This window comes from Acomys russatus, chromosome 24 (genome assembly GCF_903995435.1).
Source record: "Acomys russatus chromosome 24, mAcoRus1.1, whole genome shotgun sequence".
Lineage (NCBI taxonomy): Eukaryota > Metazoa > Chordata > Mammalia > Rodentia > Muridae > Acomys > Acomys russatus.
Window position 1 is genome coordinate 56,312,094 of NC_067160.1, and position 24,142 is coordinate 56,336,235.

Consider the following 24,142-nt stretch of genomic DNA (forward strand, 5'->3'; position numbering starts at 1 on the left):
GCCTAGGATGGAACCGAGCACGTCACCAAGCCTGCGCCACAGCAGGAGAACTGCGGCCGCTCTGAGTTAGCGCCAGTGGTGGGACAAGTGCTCCGCCCGGACTGTGTCCCCGCAGGGGAGCTGCCGCTGAGCTGAGGTGGTGCCTAGGATGGAACCGAGCACGTCACCAAGCCTGCGCCACAGCAGGAGAACTGTGGCTGCTCTGAGTTAGCGCCAGTGGTGGAACAAGTGCTCCGCCCGCACTGTGTCCCCGCAGGGGAGCTGCCGCTGAGCTGAGGTGGTGCCTAGGATGGAACCGAGCACGTCACCAAGCCTGCGCCACAGCAGGAGAACTGCGGCTGCTCTGAGTTAGCGCCTGTGGTGAAACCAAGTGCTCAGCCCAGACTGTGTCCCCGCAGGGGAGCTGCCGCTGAGCTGAGGTGGTGCCTAGTGTGGAGCAGCGTGCTCAACTGAGCCTGCGCCACAGCAGGGGAGCTATGGCCACGCTGAGTTAGTGCCTCAGGCAGAATTGTTTGCTGGGCCCGGCCAATACCCGGGACTCTGGGGCCGAACTGTCCGCCGAGTCCAATCTGGGTCCAAAGGCTCCACGCGACCCAAATCCTGCCCCGAGTCCCCTCTCCCGCAGCAATTCCCACCAGCCACCACACCAATCGCCTCCACCGGAAGGCTATGAGCTGCAAACCTCAGCCGCCGCTGCTGGTGCCGCTGGTGCTGCCGCCTCTGCCGCTGCCGCTCCGATCAGAGAAAAACCACGCTCCTCCCGTGTGCAGGGGCACGCAGGTCCTCCGCACCCTGGTCCCTCCGAACCGTGGAGCACTCCTGCTGCCGTGATGTTAGGACCTCGGTGTTCCTGGCTCAGAAATCTGTGCAATTCCCTGAATTGTTCACTGGAGCCTCCAAACGCGGTCCACACTGCTCGCCGCCATCTTGGATCCTCCAGATATGGCTTCTTTTTATCTTTATTTCTCTCCTTCTGCTCCATGTTAATAAAGTCCATTGTATAGTTTTCAGAGATTGGAGAGAAATTGGCTTCAGGGTTCTGAATCTGTTCCTTCAACACCAAGCATACTCAGAGTTCAGGCCTTTTTCTTTTTCTTTTTCTTTTTTATTTAATTATATTATTGAGCATGGGTATATGCTATATACATAGATGGTATAACAAAAAAATTTTGAGACAGGGTCTCTTTAGATATCCCTGGCTATCCTGGAACTCACCATGTAGACCAGGCTGAGCTTGAACTCACAGAAATTCTGTTGTTTCTCCCTCCAGAAGCCTGGGATTGAAGGAGTACGCCACCATGCCCAAAGGTATACAATTTTTAATGTTCTTTTCTTTCACGTGTTGATTCTGTAGGTTGGAGTACAGCCTGAGTTCTTGCAGTTCTGACCAGAGACCAGATGATGCCAATATATCACCAATAGTCTACACATTAGAATCAAATGTGTGAACAACTAAGAACATTTAAAGGCTTATGTTGAGTACAATGATTTGAGTACAAATATCTTCCTTTTGAACATTGAACTCCTGTCTTATTGGGGTTGTCCTCATAACAGGGAACTTGTCTAGGAGACAACTCCAGGGAATTCAGTACACACTAGTTACTTTTACAGGTAACTGTGGCCACTAAGGGCCCTCTGAGAAGCCTGTGCATTGTCCCTCCAGGGGATAGGAAGGCTGGACCTTATTCACCAGTCCCCCAACTCGTTGTCCCTGAAATGGAAGCCAATGAGGTATGAAGGTGACATGTTCTGGGACCGATCAGAGGCAGACTGTGAACTCATATACAGGGGGAAACACCAAAATCATTGAATTGGTTTTCTTTTGGAAAGACCTAATGATAGGTACTCTGACAACTGATAGGCTACCTGACAACTAGACTTTGAAGGGCTCTACTAGCCCCAAGTACAGCAAGCATTGTGGCATGGCAAGCCCTGCCCTCCCTGCTTCCCTCCCTCTTGCTAAACCATCACATTCCCTTATATGGCCTCTTCCTTACTCCTGACTCATTTCTGAGGGTGCAGCTATCAACAATTTCTACTTGGCTATACTGACTAACAAGCCAAACCAGAACATACCAACTCATCCTAGCTCATCCTATCATGGACTGCCACTTTTTTCCCCTTTAAAAATCATTCTTTCCCAGAACTCAGGAGGCAGAGGCAGGCGAATTGCTGTGAGTTCAAGGCTAGCCTGGTCTACAAAGTGAGTCCAGGACAGCCATGGTGACACAGAGAAACCTTGTCTCAAAACACGCCCCCCAAAATTAAGTGTATTTATCATAATATCAAAGAACAAATCAACATGCAAGTTATTTCAAATGCTATATATGGCTGTCTTCCTCTGTCAAACAAATTTATTTCTACTAAACAATAAATCATTATATTCCAGGTAGTAATCAATTTCCTGAATCATTTACATATGACATTGATCAACAGACTTCAAAGATCTACAAAAAAATTCTAGTAATGTCAGTTATTTATACACTTTACTTTTAAGAAAATAATTTCTAATCCATGTAATGTAAAACATCTGTCTACTAAACCAGTAAATCAATTAATTCCGCAACATTATCCAATGTAACTTATTTATCACAGTCCTCAAAGAAACATAAAATGGAAATAAGCCACAAATGGCAAAAACATAAAAGGCTTCCAAGCCCTTCCCTCCATATGTGTGCTTAATTAATACTTCTGATGCCTAATTGGGGATTGCCAGGGCAATATCACACATAACAAATGCATAAAATGTACAAGAAATAAGGAAATTTTTATATGAATTCAAATTTAAGCACTAATTTTTAACTGTAATATTTAAGAAAAATGGAAACTATCTCCTTTTAAATTACCCAATTAACTTTCTCATTTTGGGGGAAATAGTCAAATGTTGATGTGTGCATATTGAATCTGAAAGCACTATTAATATTATAGGCAATACAATTGGTCAGTGTAAATGTAGATGGCTGAAAAATGCTGTCTAAACACATGACTTCAGGGACCCTGTGTAACAACTGACTATTTTGTTTCTTGATTGGTTGAATGCCCTGGAATTCTGGCCATTTTCACAAACCAGTAATTTCAGGTGGCAATGACAATGTTGACACAACTTCAATAACTATAATTATATCTAACTAGTTGCAGCAGGTGGGAGGGTGGCACAGTTGAATCCCTCTACTCACTTTGGCCACAACTGGCTACTTGTTCTGAAGGCGAAAAGGACCCCTTATAATAAATCAGCACAGAAAAGCTAAGCATTGGCTGTTACTCCACCAATTCTACCATTCTCTTCTCTCTTCTACTGTAGAATGCGGTTTTATGTAAAGGGTGAAATGCTGTGCTGCCATTTGCAATGATATGAATTATATAAACAAATGCCTTTTAAAATACTGGAAGCATATTTGAAGATATAAAACAAAAGATTCATTTCCTCCTTAGTGAAAGTCATTTCTTCTTTTGATCCAAGATGGCACCAAACACAAGGATATCTGATCTTCAGGACAGAGACTAGGGACCAGGCTGGGAGCTACAGACCACAAGTCCTGAAGAGCCCTAGGTGAGAGGGGTCCGCAAAGTGCAGAGCACAGGTGAGTCCTGCCTGGGGTCACCCAACTGGCCCACAGAGGATGGGTGCCCAGTCCCCAGAGTCTGGACCAGTACTCGCGAATGAGCTGCTGCCTTGGGCTCTATCAAGAACTCAGTATGTGAGACTCAACTGTGGGTGATGTAACTCCAGCCTGGAGCTGCTGGCCTGGGAAAAATGTGGGAAAACAGGTGGTTCTGACCTCAGACTGACCTGTGAGTCCTGAGAAAGCCCCAGGGGCAGACGACCACACAGGCACAAAATCCAAAGCCCAGCACCAAGGGCTGTGCTCTCTGTTGCCCTCTCTTACTCATCTGTGGGCCAAATGGCCCAGGAGGACCTGAGAGTGTGGATCTGGGCCAGCCAGTCTATGAAGAGACCCAGGACCCACACGGGAGCCCAGGTAGCTGTGGACACTCCCTCCAGCCATAGCTCCAAAGCCTCACACTTGGGTTGACTGATCTAAGGCTGTGCAGTCTGAATGAATTGGTCTGAAACATCCATCCCAGAAGATTGTTCTTACATACTTGGACAGAACTGATCTGGCCTGAACAGACTGGGCAGAGGCCTAGCTAGCCACCACAGCTCAGCAAGTGCTCCCACACCCTCAGGAGGGTCTGAACTGGCAAGAAGGGATCAGGCAGAAAACTGTGCTCCAACCCAGATAGCCATTCCTCAAGCACTGATGGAGTCTGACCAGCTTCCTCAACCCAGCAGGAGTGCCCACACACACCCAGGACTGAACCACCCTGAGGGGATCAGACAGAAGCTCAGACAACTCCCACAAGCCAGAGGGAAGCATCTGCTTGCTCAGGGAGGACTGAACCTAGGCCCCACAGCCTGGACAGATCAGGCAGAATCCTAGCCAACTCCCACAAGCTAGCAAGGGTTCTGGCACTCTAGGTTGGACTGAGCCTAGGCCTTCAAAGCCCCAGTGCTGTAGGGCAAGGTTTTCAAACCCAGTCAAAGGCAAGATAACAGGCTTTATCTACACTACTTTGAACTGATTCTTGGACTACAGAGCACCAGCAACAGCCTCTGCTGACCCAGTGGGGAGCCCAGAGTGTGGAGTAAAGTTCCATGGAGCTGAACCAAGGTCACCTGCCTGATCCAGAGAAGGACACCAGAAACTACCTCCCAAAGTCAGAGACATCAAGATGACTAAAGGCCAGTGTAAAATCACAAACAACCAAAGCCAAAACAATATGGCATCTCCAGATTCCAACTACCCCAAAGAAATCATCCTTGAGAACTCAAACACAATTGAAACACAAGAAAATAATCTCATATCCATAGTAATGAAGATGATAATGGAGGAAACAGGAAACAAATACAATCCATAAACAAATGCAGGAAGATGCAGCCAAAATGGAAGAAACTCAGGAAAATACAAACAATCAGATGAAGGAAATCAATAAAACAGTTCAAGATCTGAAGATGAAAATGGAAACAATGATAAAAGCACAGACAGAAGAAAGTCAGGACAAGAGCACTTAGAGAAGAAAGCAAGTAATGCAGAGGTAAGTTTCTCTAACAGAATTCAAGAGACAGAGAAACGAATCTCAGGAGTAGAAGATACTATGGTAGAACTTGAAACAACTATCAAAGAAAATGCTAAATCTGAAAATTTTCTGACACAAAACAGCCAAGAAATCAAGGACACCATGAAAAAATGAAACCTGAGAATAATAAGCATTGAGGAAAGAGAAGACGCCCGGTTCCAAGGCCCAGAAAATATTTTCAACAAAATCATAGAAGAAATTTTCTCTAATTCAAGGAAGGAGATGCATATAAAAATGAAAGATGCATAGAAAACACCAAATAGAATAGACCAGAAAAGAAAATCCTCCTGCCACAAAATAATCAAAATGCAAAATGAACAGAACAAAGAAAAAATATTAAGAGCAGCAAGGAAAAAGGGCCAAGTAACATATAATGGCAAACCTATCAGAATTACACCCAACTTCTCAGCACAGACCATAAAAGCCTGAAGGGCCCAGACAGAGGTCCTGCAAATCCTAAGAGGCCACAGATGCCAGGCCAGATTACTATACCCAGTGAAACTTTCAATAACCATTAATGGAAAAAACAAGATATTCCATGACAAAAACAAATTCAAAGAGTACCTATCCACAAACCTGGCCTTACAGAAGTTATTAGAAGGAAAACTCCAACCCAAAGTGACAAACTACAGGAAATAGATAACTACATTGTGGCAAAAACATAACCACACAAACACTCAACTGCAACCAACATCAAAATCAAAGGACTTAACAGTCACTGGTCACAAATATCTCTCAACATCAATGATCTCAATTCTCCAATAAAAAGACACAGACTAACTGAACAGATGCATAAACAAGACCCAACATTCTTCTGCATTTAAAAAACACATCTCAGTCACAAGGGTAGACATTACCTCAGGATAAAAGGCTGGAAAATGGTATTCCAAGCAAACAGACACAGTAAGCAAGCTGGTATAGCCATTTTAATATCTAATAAAATAGACTTTCAACCAAAATTAATCAAAAGAGATGAGGATTGACACTTCATACTCATCAAAGGTAAAGCCAACCAAGACAGCATCACAATTCTGAATGCCTATGCTCCCAATACAAGGGCACCACATTTATAAAACAAATATTTAAAAAGCTTATACCACACATCAACCCACACACATTTATAGTAGGAGACTTCAACACCCCAATTTCACCAAAGGATAGGTCAACAAAACAGAAACTAAATTGAGAAATAATGACACTAGCCAATGTCATGAATCAAATGGATCTAACAGATGTCTGCAGAAATTTTCACCCAAACACAAACAATTATACCTTCTTCTTAGCACCTCATGGAACCTTCTCCAAAATTGACCATATAGTAGGTCACAAAGCAAGCCTTAACAGATACAAGATTGAAATAATACCTTGTATCCTATCAGATCACCATGGACTAAATCTGGACTTCAACAATAACAGAAATAACAAAAAGCCTACACACACATGGAAACTAAACAACTCTCTATTTAATGACAACTTATCAGGGAAGAAATAAAGAAAGCAATTAAGGACTTCTTAAAATTCAATGAAAACAAAGGAACAACCTACCCAAATTTATAGGATGCATTGAAAGCAGTGCTAAAAAGAAAATTCATAGCAATGAGTGCCTTCATAATAAAATTAGAAACATCTCATATAGGCAACTTAATGACACATCTGGAAGGCCTAGAAAAAAGAGGCAGAAACACCCAAGAGGAGTAGATGGCTGGAAATAATCACACTCAGAACCGAAATAAATAAATTAGAAACAAAGAGAACAATTCAAAGAATCAACAAAACCAGGAGCTGGTTCTTTGACAAAATCAACAAGATAGACAAAGCATTAGCCAAACTAACTAAAAGGTAGAGAGACACTATTCAAATCAACAAAATCAGAAATGAAAAGGGAGACATAACAAGAGACACTGAAGAAACTCAAAGAATCATAAAGTCCCACTTCAAAGGCTTATATGCCACAAAATTTGAAAATCTAAGGTAAATGGACAATTTTCTTGATCGTTTCCACTTCCCAAAGTTGAATCAAGATCAGATAAACAAATTAAATAATTCTATTTCTCCTACAGAAATAGAAACTGCCATTAAAATCTCCCAACCAAAAAAAAAGCCCAGGACCAGATGGTTTCAGCGCAGAATTCTATCAGACCTTCAAAAAATAGCTAATACCAATATTCTTAAAGCTACTCCACAAAATAGAAATGCATGGAACATTGCGAAACTTTTTCGATGAAGCCACAATCACCTTGATACCTAAACCTCACAAAGACCCAACAAAGAAAGAGAATTTCAGACAAATTTCTCTTATGAACATTGATGCAAAAATACTCAATAAAATACTCGCAAAGTAAATACAAGAACACATCAAAGATATCATTCACCATGACCAAATAGGATTCATTCTAGGCATGCAGGGATGGTTCAATATATGGAAATCCACCAGTGTAATCCATCATATAAACAAACTGAAAGAAAAAACCCACATGATCATCTCTTTAGATGCGGGAAAAGCATTTGACAAAATCTAACACCCATTCATGTTTAAAGTTTTGGAGAGATCAGGGATACAAGACACATACCTAAACATAATAAAGGCTATATACATCAAGCCAATAGCCAACAACAAATTAAATGGAGAGAAACTCAAGGATATTCCTCTAAAATCAAGGACCAGACAAAGCTGTCCACTTTCTCCAAATCTGTTCCAGCTATTCCACTCCTTGGAACATACCCAAAACATGCTCCACCACACAACAAGGACATATGCTCAACCATGTTCATAGACATCTTATTCATAATACCAAAGCCCTGGAAACAACCTCAATGCCCCTCAGTCAAAGAATGGATGAAGAAACTGTGGTACATTTACACTATGGAATACTCAACTATTAAAAACAAGGAAATCATAAAATTTGCAGGCAAAAGGGGGGGTACTAGAAATGACCATCCTGAGTGAGTTAACCCAGACTCAGAAAGATACACATGGCATATACTTACTTATAATTGGACACTAGCCCAACAGAGATGTCCCCTGAAAGTCTTCATGTAGCCAGAAATTGGGATAGATACTGGGACTTCTTATTGGGACTCTAGGTGAGAGAGGTAAGGGAGAATGGGGAAATAGAAGGACCCAGAGGGTCCTAAAAGCCTACAAGAAGACCATTAAGGCTGGCGGATCTGGACCCAGGCAGGTCAGCTCAAACTACTGTACCAACCAAGGTCAATGCATGCTGTAAACATAGAACCCCTATCCAGATCTCGCCAGTGGACACCACATTCTCCACAATTGTGTGGAGAGCAGGGATTGACTCGGACATGAACTCTGGTGTCCCCTATTTGAACACTTCCCCTTGGTGGGGAGACCTGGTGACACTCAGATGAAGAGTAAGCAGGCTACCAGGAAGAGACCTCATAGGCTATGATGGGGGACAAGGTCCCCTTCTGTCACAGACCTAGGTGAGAGGATAGGATGAAAGAGGGAGGGAGGGGGAATGGGAAGATACAAGTGAAGGGATAACAAATGAGATGTAATCTGAATAAATTACTTAAATATTTTTTAAAAGGAAAGTCATTTCTTGATGCTATGTTAGGTCTCAGATTCTCCTGTCAGTTCCACAATAGGTGTACACAGTTAAAATGCATGATATGTACAATAATGTACATAATCTTTTCCACCTAAATTAAAATAAAGAAGAAATGCAAAAAAAAACCCAAAATAAACAAATAAATAAATAAAAATTTTTAAAAAGAAGAAATACAAATATCTTCTAGGTATTTTAAGAGAATTAAGTGTTCTATACAACTGTATTTTAGATATAACATTATAAGAAACATTCTTTTAAGAGTCTTTATGTATGATAGTTTATATAAAGATGAAGAATTGGAGTAATATTTCTTGCAATAAACTATCATTAAGATAATAATAATTTATCAATTAATGTCTTATTATCTCTAAAATTAATTGCAATGATATGTTTGCATTTTCCCATTGAACTTAATAAAATAATAATTATTTTAAAGACCAAAAAAAGAAAAAAACCAAAAAGAAAATCATTCTTGCAGAGCCTTTTGCTGCTGTTTCTGCCCAATTCAGAATTAGCTTAATAAGAATCAGTTAGTGATGGACATTGCTGTTTGGGTGTGTTCTGTGCCTAGTCCAGGGTCAGAGGGGAGCTAAGATGTGGGCAGGTAGTCACAGGCCTTGCCTTGGGTAAGCTTGGTGGAGAAGCAGCATGCATGTTGGCTGGGAGAATGTGGGGCATCCACTCAAGTCAGCCCAAGATGACTTGTCCCAGGTTAAAAGTTACATAGGACTTAGAACACGGTCTTCTCATGCATCCTTGCTCTTGCTACAGGCTCCTACCAGTAGGAACAATATTCTAGCCCTTGGTTTCACATCACCTAGTCCAGTCATGCACGTTGGGGAAATCCCATAATGTTTCTTTCCATAGTCAGGGTCAGAATCTGTAACTGTATTTCCTGCTTACTGCTCTTCCAGGCTTAGCATGTCCTCCTTTCCCAAGGCACTGTGATAAGTCACAACCATGCTGTAATTGACATTCACTCCAATAACTGCTCAGCAAGCCCTCCAACACAGGAACCAGCAATTATCTAGGATGTCAGGCAGTCCCAGATCCATGGAGGCAGAACTTCCTTCCTTCACGCTGTGGATAAAAGGGCTGGCCCCCAGGAGCGCTTGTCAGAGAAACTGAGCACAGCGGCAGCGGTGGTTCTATACTCAGTCACAGCTCCTCGGCCATCAGGTCTGAGACGCAGCCTGTGGCTTCCACTCACTGCTGAGAATCTCTTGCTGCTTGGCTCTGACCTTGGTCTTCACTGGCCCCCTTGTGCCTGCATGGGAGTTGGAGCTGCAGCTTCTGGTGGGCAGTAAACTGAGTCTGAGGATGTAAAGGGAGTTTGGTGAGACTTGGATTAGAGGGTCTGACTGGGTCACTGTTAGGCTTACATGTCTGCATTTGCTTTCTTTATAGCACTAAGCTCAGAAGAGCCTTGGCTAAGACATATTCAGGATCTTAGTAGTCGAGTGTGGATCCTTCATAACAACACCCTCACTGCAGTCCCAAGGAAAGAACAAACTGTTCCAGGTGAGTAGCCAGGACCCTTTTCAGCTAATGTCGTAGGTCTGTGCTTGGCCTTTCATTTCACTGCACGTGTGCCAACTGGCCTTGTCTGGAGAAAAGCATTGCATGAATAGTTTAGACTAGAGGGAAGTCATAGACTTGTTCAGCCACAGGAAGTGCCAAGGAAAAGACAGGTGACCCCAGGAGGAGTGGGAGTTAGGCTGAGACCACGGTGGAAGACTTTTCTGCAAAGCTTCAAAGAGTTGGATTAAAAGGATCTATGAGATTATGAGATTTTTGAATCTAGGAGACGTCGATGTCTCTGATGGATATCAAAACACTAGTCCAAGGGATACGTACCATGAAAAACTTTCCTTACCAAGAAAGTGGGTCAGAGGAGAGGACATCCTATTGAGACTTTAGGCAAGAGTAGCATGGAAGAATGGGGAAATAGGACCCACAGGGTCCTGGAAACCTACAAGAAGAACTTTATGACAGGCAGATCTGGGTCCTGGGGTCCTCCTCGAACTAAGGCACCAGCCAAGGAGAATATAGGCAGTAAGCTTCGAACCCCTACCAAGGCCTAGCCGATGAACATGATATTCTCCACTGTTGAGTGGAGAGTGAGATCTTACTCTCACACGAACTCTGGTGCCCCTTTTCTGACCACGTCCCCTGGATGGGGAGGCCTGGCGGCATTCAGAGGAAGGATAGCAAGTTACCAAGAAGAGACTCAATATTCTAAGAGCATATATAGAAGGAGGAGGTCTCCCTCAGTCACAGACATAGGGGAGGGGAGAAGGGGGGAAGTGGGAGGGAGGGAAGAATGGGAGGAAACAGGGGAAGTGCTAACAATCAAGATGTAATATGAATAAATTAATTAAAAATGTAAAAAGAAATAATAATGAAATGGACCAAAAAAAAAAGAGGCAAATGAGATGCCTGTCTGAGCCAGGTGGCATGCGGCAGGGTGACTTGAGGGTCGGGTGGGAAAATTCCAGCCTCTATCTCTTTATCGCTGGCTTACAGATGATGCTCTGAAAGCCTGATCTGAGCCCCACTTTCTGCCTTGCATCCCCAGCCACTGTCACCTTACTCCCATGCCAGCATCTGGAGACTCTGGAGAAGGGAAAGGGGGGTCCCATGTATCTGGGAGTGAACACACCGAGGTGCTGCCTGTTCTGCACCAAGGATGGGGAGCAGCCTGTGCTACAACTGAAGGTGAGCTCAGAGAAGGGGGATCTGCTTTCTCCTAGCCCAAGGAGAGGAGCCCATCCCCTCCACACAGCACCTACTTGACACAAATGCTGATTTTCAAGTCTTTTTAAAAGGCAACTCACAGATGATCTTACACTGATTTATTGTTCTCTTAGGGGTGCACCCATCACAAAAAAAAAAAAAAGAAAGAAAGAAAGAAAGAAAGAAAGAAAAAGAAAAAAAAAAGAATAGGGGTACTTTGAAACTAGATTTATAAAACAACTTTTCCTTTTATTTTACAAAGGTAAGTTTTGTCAAGGAAGAAGATTTTTTAGGGTCACTACTGAGTGCTTGTGTGTTCATAGGTGTGGCCATGGGTCTATGTGCATGCGTGTGCACGTGTGTGTATGTATAGATCAGAGATTGGGACTGGCTACCTTCCTTCATCTCTCCTCACATTATTTTTTTTTGTCTACAGTATCCTTCTTTTATTTTTTTTTAAGAGATAGCTTCTTGATTTTATTTATTTTTTCTTTTTTTGCTTTTTTTAAAAATTCATTTATTCTTGTTACATCTCAATGTTTATCCCATCCCTTGTATCCTCCCATTCTTCCCTCCCTCCCATTTTCCCATTATTCCCCTCCCCTATGACTGTTTCTGAGGGGGATTACCTCCTCCTGTATATGCTCATAGGGTACCAAGTCTCTTCTTGGTAACCTGCTGTCCTTCCTCTGAGTGCCACCAGGTCTCCCCCTCCAGGGGATATGGTCAAATGTCCTCGCATTATTTTTAAGATAGAATCTCTCGCTAAGTCTGGAGCTCACCAACTTGGCTAGGCTGGATGGCTAGTGTGAAAACAACAGCAAGGACACTTAAATGGACACAAAGTGGATGAATTTGTCATAATCTATTCTAGACAAAATATCACTGATAATTTTTGTGAAAAAAAAAAAGATAAACCTCTGCAATGGGCGCCTAGATACTATGACTTTCCATTATAAAAATATACATCATAATAAAGCAATTAAACTAGACCTCTGGCCACCATAGTGATTATTGTGACCCTTTCAATAAGCAGTAATAGGCAGACACTCAGGTTTATGACTAAATGTAAAAGAATGATTTTCAGCTAGGAATAGTTTTGCTTTTTGACCAGCGGTCAATGTCAGGATACTTTGGGCAGCGTGGTAGCTTTATGAAAGCGGCTCCCCTAGACTCACAGGGAGTGGCATCATTAGAGCTGTGGCCTTGTTCGGGTCGCCACGTCTCAGTCTTCCTCCTGCCACCCGTGGATCAAGACGGAGACCACCCGGCTCCTTCTCTAATGCCACGTGTGCCGAACGCCGCCATGTTCCTCACCATGACGACAGTGGACTAAACCTCTGAAGCTGTCAGCCAGCCTCAATTAAATGCTTACCTTTACAGTAGTTGTTACCTCTTCACCACAATAAAACCCTAACCAGGACGGGTGGTTGCAATCGGAGGCAAGAGCGTGCCAGTTACGTAGTGAGCAAAGGGCAGGGACACTGCTGATCAACCTGCAACACACAAAAGGGACAGTTCCCTACAACAAAGATGTCCACGGCGCTAAGACTGGGGAATTTTTGCAGAAACATTGGCATCTCCACTCAAAATTTATGCTAACTGTAACGTACACACATTCTTTCAGCATCTTTATTTGTAGGAAACAGGAAATGAATGGCTAAACCAATGCTATACAGTCTCCAAAACTTCTGTTTATTTATTCTTTTAAAACTTCACATTAAAGAGAGATGGGCAATGTTGTGGCACGTGTCTTTAATCCCAGCACTTGGGAGGCAGAGGCAAGTCAATTTCTGTCTTGAAAAAACCAAGGCCAGCATGGGGGAAAGGGGCAGTGCTGAAACAGTGGGACATGATGGCACATGCCTCTAGTCTTAGCACTGAGGGTACCCAGAGAGAATTTGTCTCAAAACAGTGAAAATGCCAAACTACGGACAGACAAACAAAATTGAAATCTGCATCCTAATGTTTCTACTATACTCAACATGTATTTTGGCTATACAGTTCTTAACACTTGAATATGAAACAGAAGTCCTCAGGCCTGTTTTTTGTTTGTTTGTTTTTTGGTTTTGTTTTGTTTTGTTTGTTTTTTTGTTTTGGTTTGGTTTGGGGTTTTTGTTTTGGTTTTTTGTTTGTTTGTTTGTTTTGTTTTGTTTTTGTTTTTCGAGACAGGGTTTCTCTGTGTAGCCTTGGCCATCCTGGACTCACTTTGTAGACCAGGCTGGCCTCAAACTCACAGCGATCCGCCTGCCTCTGCCTCCCGAGTGCTGGGATTAAAGGCGTGCGCCACCACGCCCGGCAAACAGAAGTCCGCGGGCCTGTTTTAAAAGGCGGGGACTTGAACTGATTTTTTTATTTCTTTCATCTGATTTTTTGTATATCCATGTTCATAGCAGCCTTATTCATAATAGCCAGAACATGGAAACAGCCTAAGTGTCCCTCAGTAGAAGAGTGGATAAAGAAACTGTGGTACATATACACTATGGAATACTACTCAGCTATTAAAAACAAGGAATTCCCGAAATTTGTGGACAAATGGATTGAGCTAGAAATGATTATAATGAGTGAGTTAACCCAGAAGCAGAAAGACTCAAATGGTATATACTCACTTATATCTGCATACTAGCCCAAGGGGCATGTCCCACGAAAGCCTTCACTTACCAGGAAACTGGGAAAGAGGGGAGGACATCCTATTGGGACTCTAAACGAGAGAAGCATGGGAGAATAGCAAAATAAAAGGATACAGAGGGTCTTAGAAATCTACAAGTAGAACAATATGATAGGCAGATTTGGGCCCAGGGGTCCCGCTCAAACTAAGGCACCAGCCAAGGACAATACAGGAGGTAAACTTTAAACCCCTTCCCTGATCCAGCCAATGGTCAGAATATTCTCCACAGTTGAGTGGAAAGTGTGATATGACCTTCTCACGTACTCTGGTGCCTCACATTTGACCATGTCCCCTGGAGGGGGAGACCTGGTGGCACTCAGAGGAAGGACAGCAGGTAGCCAAGAAGAGACTTGATACCCTATGAGAATATACAGGGGGAGGTAATCCCCCTCAGGAACAGTCATAGGGGAGGGGAATAATGGGAAAATGGGAGGGAGGGAAGAATGGGAGGATACAAGGGAATGGGATAAACATTGAGATGTAACAAGAATAAGTTAATAAAAAAAAAAGAAAAGAAAATAAAAAATTTTTAAAAATTAAAAAAAAAAAAGAAAAAAAGGCGGGGACTGGTGTTAGAGAGAAAGAAGCAGTTGCAGCAGCGATGTTTCTTCCTGATACCTCCTTTTCACTCACCAGCCAGGGAGCATGCTGGAACTGTACCACCAAAGAGAACCTGCAAAGCCCTCTATCTTCTACCACAGCAAGAATGGCACAACCTCAACGTTCGAGTCGGCCGCCTTCCCTGGTTGGTTCATTGCTGTCGGCCCCAAAGGGAGCAGTCCACTCTTTCTGACCCGAGAGCTGGGGAAAACCTTCATGACTGACTTTGAGATGATAGTGGTGCCTTGAGGTCAGTCTTGTGATGGATGTTGCTTCTCAGGCCCGAGAACCCTGCCTTTGCTTCCGCCGTTCTAGCACTCAAAGCCCTCCCTTCTTACGTGAGCGTTGTTATCCCTGACCCATCTTCTAAGGGGAGGCGGCTTTCCTTACGCTGTGCTGGTTAGTTTGTGTCAACCTGCAGCAAGCTAGACTCCTCCGGGAAGGAGGAATTTCATTTGAGAAAACATCTCCATTGTATTGGCTTGTAGGAAAGTCCGTGAGGTATTTTCTTGGTTAGTGATTGGTGTGGGAGGACCCAGACCACTGTGGTTGATGCTACACCTGGGTGGTTGGTCCCAGGGTGTATAAGAAAGCAAGCTGAGCAAACCATGTAGAGAAATCAGTATTCCTCTGTGGTCTGCTTGCAATCTAGCCTGCAGGTTCCTGTCTGAAGTTTTTGTGCTGACTTCCCTCAGTGGTACCCAGAAGTGTAAAATTAAATACAAGTTGCCAAGTTGGTTTTGGTGAATTTTTTTAAATCACAGCAAAAAAGAAACACACACACACACACACACACACACACACTTTTCAAAGAGAGGGCATGCAGGTTACAGGGTAGTGCATAGTAAAGCCTCAACCTAGAATCGGAAGAAGGAATCTGTAACTGAGTGAAAAAACTCATGGCAAATTGATGACCTCCAATATATTCCCGCAGTGATCTAATGGCTAGTGTGGGCTGTGGAGGGAAATCACAGTGGTATAACAGGCAGCTTCCCATGGTCATATAGTTAAATCACAAAAGTAACAAAGAGCCCTCTAGCTACATACTTCCTAGTAATATATAAGCTAAGAAATATAAACAGCGATCATCTGTGTTCACACTTCTGCCTTTCCAGGCACATTGCTCTGTGCCACCCTCTCATGGTCTCTCAGATTCTGACAAGAAGCAGCCACAGACTCCCCAGTAAAATGGAAGACTGAAAGAAAGCTGAGCTGTTTTCCCTCTCCATGACCGCTGGATCAGATGCAGAACTTCTTACCACGTTTTCATCCAAAGGGACTTCATTACTGCTGGCTCCCAAGGAGTGAGCCTTTGCTCTACTGAATACAGTGATTGGAATAAAATACCCTTGTTATTTTGCATATATAAGGAGTTATAGTTTGTAAAGAAGACTCACATGAACTCGTCTCTCTCTGTCAGTGTGTGTGTGTGTGTGTGTGTGTGTGTGTGTGTGTGTTTGTGTGCGTGTGAAGGCCAGAAAGAAGTTGACGCCGAGTATCTCCCTTAATCACCATTCACCTTGCATATTGAGACAGACATTTGGGCTCAGAGATTGCCAATTCAAGTCGCATAGCTAGCCTGCATACTCCTGGAAAATTCCCTTGTTGGAGTTATTTTTATAAAGCAGTGTTTGTTTCTCTTAGCTTATTTGACTCCAGTGACTCTTGCTTGGAGCCAAACCGAAGATTTTGGATTGGATTTTTTTTTTTACCCAAATTATGCCAAAACCAACCAGTCTCCACTGAAAACAGCATCCATGGTGTTTTTTAAAAACCAGAGAAGTCTGGAGATTAGGTCAGTGAAAAGGCACAGCGGAATCCTCACATGTGATAGGGTCAGCATCATATTTTAAAGGTTGATAGATGACTTCCATACTCCACACACAGTGAGAACGGCACAACTGCCTTCCATCAAATCCTTCGCATTCCCAGGCAATAGGGTTTGAAGAAAGGGCTGGGAACCAGAGGTCAGAGAACTCTCCGGACTCTTGAAAAGGGGATTTGAGTGTATCATCAGATGCTGGGTTGGCCCCTGGTGACCTGCAATGTGAGGCTTGCTGGAAGGAGCCACTTTTACTAGGACTTCATTGTTCGGCCCCAGAAACACATGTCTTATCTGACTGCAGGAAATGCCCGTGTTCAGAAAGGAACATTTCCAAGCAGCTGGTTTGGTAGAGTCTGCAACATGGTTCTGCCATTTCACTCCCAGCTTCCTATTTGGGGCATTTCTATTACCTTCTTCCCTTGAAACACTCTGACCAACAGCATAATACTGTATACATAATAAATACTTAAATACTTTTTAAAAAGAATATAACAGACACTATGCTAGGGACTGGGAATATAGTGGTTAAATTGGCAAACATTCCAGTGACCAAGCACTTCATAGAGTAATGGGGAAAGTAAGAGAAGACAAAAGCAAACAAATACAGACAACCTGTGGAAAGAAAATGCAGGAGATGGAAGAAGAGAACTTATGGCACACTGGTTAGAAGATGACTCTAGGAGGCAGCACAATATAAGCAAACAATCCAGGTGTAGGCATGTGAAAGAGCATCGTGCAGGTAAAAGCCTTGAGGGTATAAAGCATTTGGCATGTTAAAGGAATTAAAAGATTGTCCTAACTGTCAAAGAAAGAGATTCCTGGAGTAAGAAGGTTGTGCCTGGTTATGTACGCGAGCCTGCAAAGTTCACGTAAATGGAAAGATTGGGGGAGCCCAAATACTGGGAGCCATGTAGAGGATGTATTTAATGGGTGTAATTAGGACTGAGATCACCGTCCAGTTGAGCTGTGGTGTTCACCTAGCATTTAGTGGTGAGTGGCAGAGATCTTGCTCAAGAATGGGTGGAGTGAAACAGAGGTAATCTGTGAAAAGGAGCTTTCCAATGGAGTGCTGGGCTTTAGGAAAGGGAGGGATCAATGATGACACTTTGGTTTCTGTCTTGAGAAACTGAGAAGGAAACTGGGTGTGGGGATACGCAGGTTGTGGGGAACATTAAAGGTTCTGCTTGCCACAGATCTGTTTATAAGCTGTGAGACAGCACGAGTCAACACAGTCCAAATCTGCACTCTAGGAGAGGGTTCTGGGCCAAAGATAGTTTGTTATCTTACACCTAAAATATAATATGGGAACAGATAGTACCACCTAGTAAAATAATATGCAAGAGAGAGGAGTCAGGGTAACTCCAGAGCAGCCTCGACCTTTAGAAGTCACATGAGGAGGAGCTGGCAAGCAGGATTAGGAACAGACACCTGGGAAGGCCCGGAAAACCAAGGCAGGACTTTAGCAGAACATCTGTTATATGAGTGGAAGGCGTGAGGAGAGTGGAGCTGAATCTAACACTGTCTGAAGTGAAATGCCAGTGTCCTCTGGCTTAGGCAACAGACAAAAGAGCTTTCAAGGATGCTCCAAAAGAGGTTTGATTGAAAAAACAATCAGACATAGATGTCAGGCTAGAGTGTGAGGAGTAGAAAGTGGCTTATTAATAAATGATGAGCAAATTACAATAACAATGAGCTGTATGTAGGTATAGATATATATGTATTTTTTTGTACTGAGCTAGCCAAACTCATAATCTAAAAGCAAGTACTGAGCAAGGAGAAGACACCTCGGAGATATTTAAATAGGAAAAGCCATATCTAAAGCAGAGAGTTGTCTTGAAAATAAAGACTGCACCTGCTCCATCATCCCTCAATTCACCCTTCTGGTCTAAAGGAATTCTTGCTCGTATATGCAAGGAGGTAGGTCTTCAGGAGAATACCCATTGCCGTGCTGTTTCTGAGACAGCCTACCTGTGCAACTCTGAAGGAATGGCTAAGCAACTGACAGTGAAACAAGTGTGTTGGAGACCCTGCAGCAGCTGTGGAGGATGAACTAAAGCTATTCATACCAGAATAGACTTCTATTCAAACATATGGCTGCTTGGAAACGTACACATAGCCTATAACACCGATTAGAGAAATATATGTGGCTAAGTAACACACACACACTTACAGACATACAACGGCACATGGAGAAGAGCACTGCATATTCTCATATCAAATAGACCAGAATAATATCAACACATAATAGTGGATACCACCAAGTTGAGAGAAAGAAAGGTTAGTGATTGTGGGCATGCAATTTGGATTTATTTAGTGAATTTGTTTTTAATAACAGTTGACACTACTTTAAAGAGTCATTACATTGTGTGGGTATATAGGCCTGTGTGTCAGTGTACCTCTGTGTGTGCCTCTGTGTGTGTGTGCCTGTGTGTGCGTGTGTGTGTATACGTGTGTACGTGCACACATTCCATGCATATGTGTGTATGTGTCGAAGTCAGAGGGCAACTTGAAGGAGTTGGTTTTCCCTTTCCACCATGTGGGTGTTGGGGATCTAACTCAGATCCTCAGACTTGACAGCAAGCACTTTTACCCGCCCTGGCCTGACATTTTTTAAAGTCTAAATGAATGAATAGAGTATAAAGAAATTTGCTTTAGTAGAGGTTGTGAGTTTTTGAAAACTGAGATTCTTGCCGTGTCCTTGGTGCTTGAACATTTTCTAAGAAGATAACTAACACATGGTTACCTGAGCAAGGTACTGGCAGTCATCACACAAGCAAATGGCAACAAGTCATGAGGAGGATGTGAAAAGGAAGACCCTATGCACTGCCTGATAGAAGTGTAAGCTACTCCAGCCACTATGGAAATCAGCATGTAGGGTCTTCAAAAAATTAAAAGTAAATCTACCATGTAACCCAATTCTGCCTCTCCTGGGTATTTACCAGAAGGACTCCAAGTTAACATATCATACATGCATGCACGTTGGTATTTATTGCAACAATATTCACAACAGCTAAGTGGAGGAACAAGCCTAGGTGTCCATCCACATAGGAGTGGACAAAGAAAATGTAATACATGCACACATACAGAGAGAGAGAGAGAGAGAGAGAGAGAGAGAGAGAGTCAGAGTCGTGTTTGGTCCTATCCTGGGTCTCTGGGATATCCTGCCTCTGGTCCTTGGCTATCCAGGAAGTATCAAGTGTGGACTCACTCTCATGATGTAGGCCTCCAGCTGGGCCAGTCACTGGTTGGCCACTCCCACAAGTTCTGCACCACCGTTGTCTCAGCACATCTTGCAGGCAGGACAGATTACAGGTTGAATGTTTTTGTGGTTGAGACTTTAAAATTATATTTTCAGAATAATAAAGTAAATCAGATCTGAGGAAAGGAAAAGATAGATATAGACGCTACCACAAACACATGGGAGGAAAGAATAGATAGGAGGAACTTGAGTCTAGGGAAAGGATTTGCATTCAGGTTGCTGCAAAGAAGAAAATCAGAGGGGAAAATGAATTATGAGGGTGAAAGTCCTTTCTAGAAACCCTTGGATAGCCCACCATTCATCAGTCCTAGGCTTGAATATTGTCACTATGCCTTCAGCTTACAAAGGCAAAATAGCATAAACACCTTTTGCAGTATTATAATATTTCATAGACTTCAGGAAAAACTCATAAAGACTTGTGATTCGGCAATTGGAACAGAAGACATAGCACCATGATGTATCCTTTATCCATCTGTTTTTTTCCCTTTTTGAACAGTGCACATACACTGATTCTCTACAGGCTACAGATATGCAAGGAATTTGTCTTTCTCCAGAAAACCTTAGGGCATGGTTTTATGGAATTGCTTTCAGATATAGACCATGCAAAAACCCATATCCTTGAGTAAATAGAATATCTAGACCCCTTCTGAGTCTGGTGTTGCTTCCTTTTTTTTCACCATGGCACCACCCTCAGAATTCAGGAAGGATGGGTTGTCTCTCTCCCACTCATGCCCAATACCAATGGGCCTTCTGGGAAGTGACTGTTTATAAGCACAATCCAGAACTACATTGTGTTTTTCAATACCACTGGCCATTCTTTCTATGCACCCCTGTGCTTACAGAACTCAGAATCTCTGTAGCCTGCCCTACTGTGTGTTGGCCTTCATTGTTGTGAGAACCACTTCTTGGTCATCCTTGGAGACATCTTAATCCTGGCTCTGTCATAGAAAAATATTGTCTCAATGAAGTCTTTGGACTCTTCCTCCTATGTCTCTCAAATGTTGTGTATGTACCTAAAGATATGTTGTGGACAGCAAAGTAGAAACCCCCACTGTTCTCAACCTCCAATGTAGAGTTCTCCATCCATGGTCACCAGACTGGTTACACCAACTTCATCCAGATTAGACACCCCCCTTATAAGCCCCCTGCCCCGCCAGTAGTCTTGGAAAATTTTCAACTGCCCTGAGATGCATGCTGTCCTCAATCTCCATTGTCACGCACTCTACCCTAAGTCACCAGGCCAGATACTCCAGCATCAAACAGGAACATGGAGACAACCAGATGGCTAAAGAACAGTATAAGAACACAATCAACAAGAACCAAGTCGGATCAGAGCACAACAATCCTACTGCAAGCAGCCCTGGATACTTAATACAATTAAAACACAAAAGAACGATCCCAAGCCCAATCTTACAAAGATGATAGTGACCTTTTAAGAGGAAATTAACAAATCCCTTAAAGAAATACAAGAAAATACAACTAAACAGATGAAGAAGATGGAATGCACTGTTCAAGACATGAAAATGGAAGTAGCAATAAAGAAAGCACAAACTAGGGGAATACAGGATATGGAAAACCTAGGGAACAGAACAGGAACAACAGATGCAAGCAACAGATTACAAGAAATAGAAGAGAGAACCTCAGGCACAGACAATATAATAGAAGAAACTCATACCTCAGGCAAAGAAAATACTAAATCTAAAAATCCCTGATACAAAACATTCAGGAAATCTGGGATACTATGAAAAGACCCAAGTTAGGAAAATTAGAGATAGAAGAAGGTGAACAGTCACAGCTCAAAGAACCAGAAATTATTTTCAACCAAGTCACAAAAGAAATCTTCCACAACCCGAAGAAAGAAATGCCTATAAACACACAAGAAGCTTTCAGAACACCACTTAGATTGGACCCTCCCATCATATAATAAAACATTAAATATACAGAACAAAGATAGAATACTAAAAGCTGCAACAGGAAAAGGCCAAGTAACATACAAAGGCAGACCTATCAGAATTACACCCAACTTCTCAGCAGAGATTTGAAAAGTCAGAAGGGCCTGGAAAGATGTCTCACAACCCCTAAGAGATCACAGACACAAACCTAGATTACTATACCCAGCAAAACTCTCAATCAATATAGATTAAAAAAAAAAAAAAGATATTCCAAGACAAATTTGAAATTTTTTTCTATTTTTTATAATTGTATTAATTTATTCAGGTAACATCTCAATTGTTATCCCCTCACTTTTATCTTCCAATTCCTCCCTCCCTCTTTCACCCTTTTCCCCTCCCCTAGGTCTGTGACAGAAGGTGACTTCTTTCCCCACCATATGGTCACAGCCTATCAAGTCTCATCCTGATAGCCTGCTTATCCTTTCTCTGCGTGCCACCAGGCCTCCTCACCAAGGAGAAGTGGTCAAATATAGGGCACCAGAATTCATGTCAGAGTCAGTCCCCACTCTCACGCAGCTGTGGATAATGTCCTGTCCCTTGGCTAGATCTGAATAGGGGTTCAATGTTTACTGCATGTGTTATCGTTGGTTGGTGCAGTAGGTTGAGCAGACGCCCCTAGGTTCAGATCCAACCATCATGATGGACAAAACCAAATTTATACAATATCTATCCACAAAGCCATCCCTACAGAAAATACTAGAAGGAAAAATCCCAAGGAGGTTAACTATACCCAAGAAAACACAGGAAATAAATAATTGCACACCAGCAAAAACAGAAGAAGGTAAGCACACAAAAAAACACATACTAACATCTCCGACATCAAATTAACAGGAATTAACAACCACTGGTCATTAATATTTATCAATGTCAATGGACTCGGTTCCCCAATAAAAGGACACAGGCTACAGAATGGATAGGAAAACAAGATACAAGCCCCTAGGTGATCCCTCCTTCCCTCAGGGCCCCTGCTTGGGGTGCCCACCTTCCCCATGGCTGGACACCTGCCTTCAGACTTTGTCTTCTCGACCCCAGCAGGTGGGGATGATGGGTCAGGAGTGCTGGGCTGGGCTGGACCCTTGAACCTGGCTAAGCTTCCAATGGCTTTCAGGTGGGCCCGGAATCAGGCTAGGTGTTCCACCTGGCTCAGAGGTGTTGGGGATGACCGGGTGTCCCCGGCCATATGAGTTCTGTGGAGGGATGGCATACTGTGGACCTCAGGTTGGACTGTGTCTAGTGCCCCAAGTTGGCATGGAGACTTTGCAATCTGAGGGCCAAGCCAGAACAGATGTGGAAAGCAACTCAGAGTGGGTCTCCCCTGGGCCCGGTACTGTCTACCCAGTGCCATGAAGTTGGAGAAGGTGGAACCAAGCCCCGAGGAGTCCCAGGACTAGAAAGCCTTGCAGAAGGAACTAGAACAATTTGCCAAGTTGCTGAAGCCGAAGAGAATCGCCTTGGGGTACACCCAGGCTGACATGGGGCTCACCCTGGGCTTTCTCTTTGGAAAGGTGTTCAGTCAGATGACCATTTGCCGCTTTGAAGCCCTACAGCTCCACTTCTAGAACATGTGTAAGCTGCCGCCCCTGCTGGAGAAGTGCGGGAGGAAGCCGACAGCACCGAGAACCTTCAGGAGATATGCAAAGCGGAGACGCGGAGACCCTGGTGCAGGCCCACAAGAGGAAGCAGACGAGCTTTGAGAACCACTTGAGGGGGAGCCCGGAGAACATGTCTCTGCAATGCCCAAAGCCCACCCTGCAGCAGATCAGCGCCATCGCCAAACAGCTTGAGCTGGAGAAAGACGTGGTCCAAGTGTGGTTCTGTAACCAGTGCCAGAAGGGCAAACAACCAAGTATCAACTATTTCCAACAAGAAGAGTACGAGGCTGCAGGGTCGGTCTCCTTTCCCGGGAGGGCCTGTATCCTTTCCTCTGCCCCCGGGGCCCCATTTTGGTGCCTCAGGCTATGGGAGGCCCCATTTCATCATACTTTACTCTTCAGTCCTGAGGGAGAAGCCTTTCCCTCTGTTCCTGTCACTGCTCTAGGCTCTCCCATGCATTCAAATTGAGGTGTCATCCTTGCCTGGGTATGAGGTAAGCCTAGGCAAGGGAAAGGACGTAGAGAAAGAGAACTTGGCAGCCACCATAGCTTTGGGATTAAGTTCATTTACTGAGGAGGGATTGAAAGTACAAAGGGAGTGTGGGGAAGATAAAGCTCAATGATGCTGTTGATGGTGAGTCAATCATCATTTTGTTCTTAAATAAAAATACATTTAAATTTAAAAAAAAATAGGATCCATCACTCTGCTGCTTACAAGAAACACACCTTAGCAAACAGGCCCAAGAAGCAAGCTGGAGTAGCTATTCTAATATCTAATAGAACATACTTCTAACCA

General features: G+C 43.3%; 2 protein-coding genes and 1 pseudogene across 3 annotated transcripts in view; all 3 read left to right on the top strand.

Annotated features, from left to right (window-relative positions):
• The window catches only part of Il1rn (interleukin 1 receptor antagonist), a 225,199-nt gene that overhangs the window by 105,507 nt on the left and 95,550 nt on the right, over positions 1-24,142 (top strand). The window lies entirely within an intron of this gene.
• Positions 1,299-14,967, top strand: Il36a (interleukin 36 alpha). The gene is made up of 4 exons (XM_051166299.1): positions 1,299-1,308; positions 10,122-10,235; positions 11,293-11,432; positions 14,755-14,967. Exons 1-4 carry the CDS (start codon positions 1,299-1,301, stop codon positions 14,965-14,967), a joined length of 477 nt encoding a protein of 158 aa, XP_051022256.1.
• LOC127207554 (POU domain, class 5, transcription factor 1-like) lies at positions 22,744-23,815 on the top strand (annotated as a pseudogene).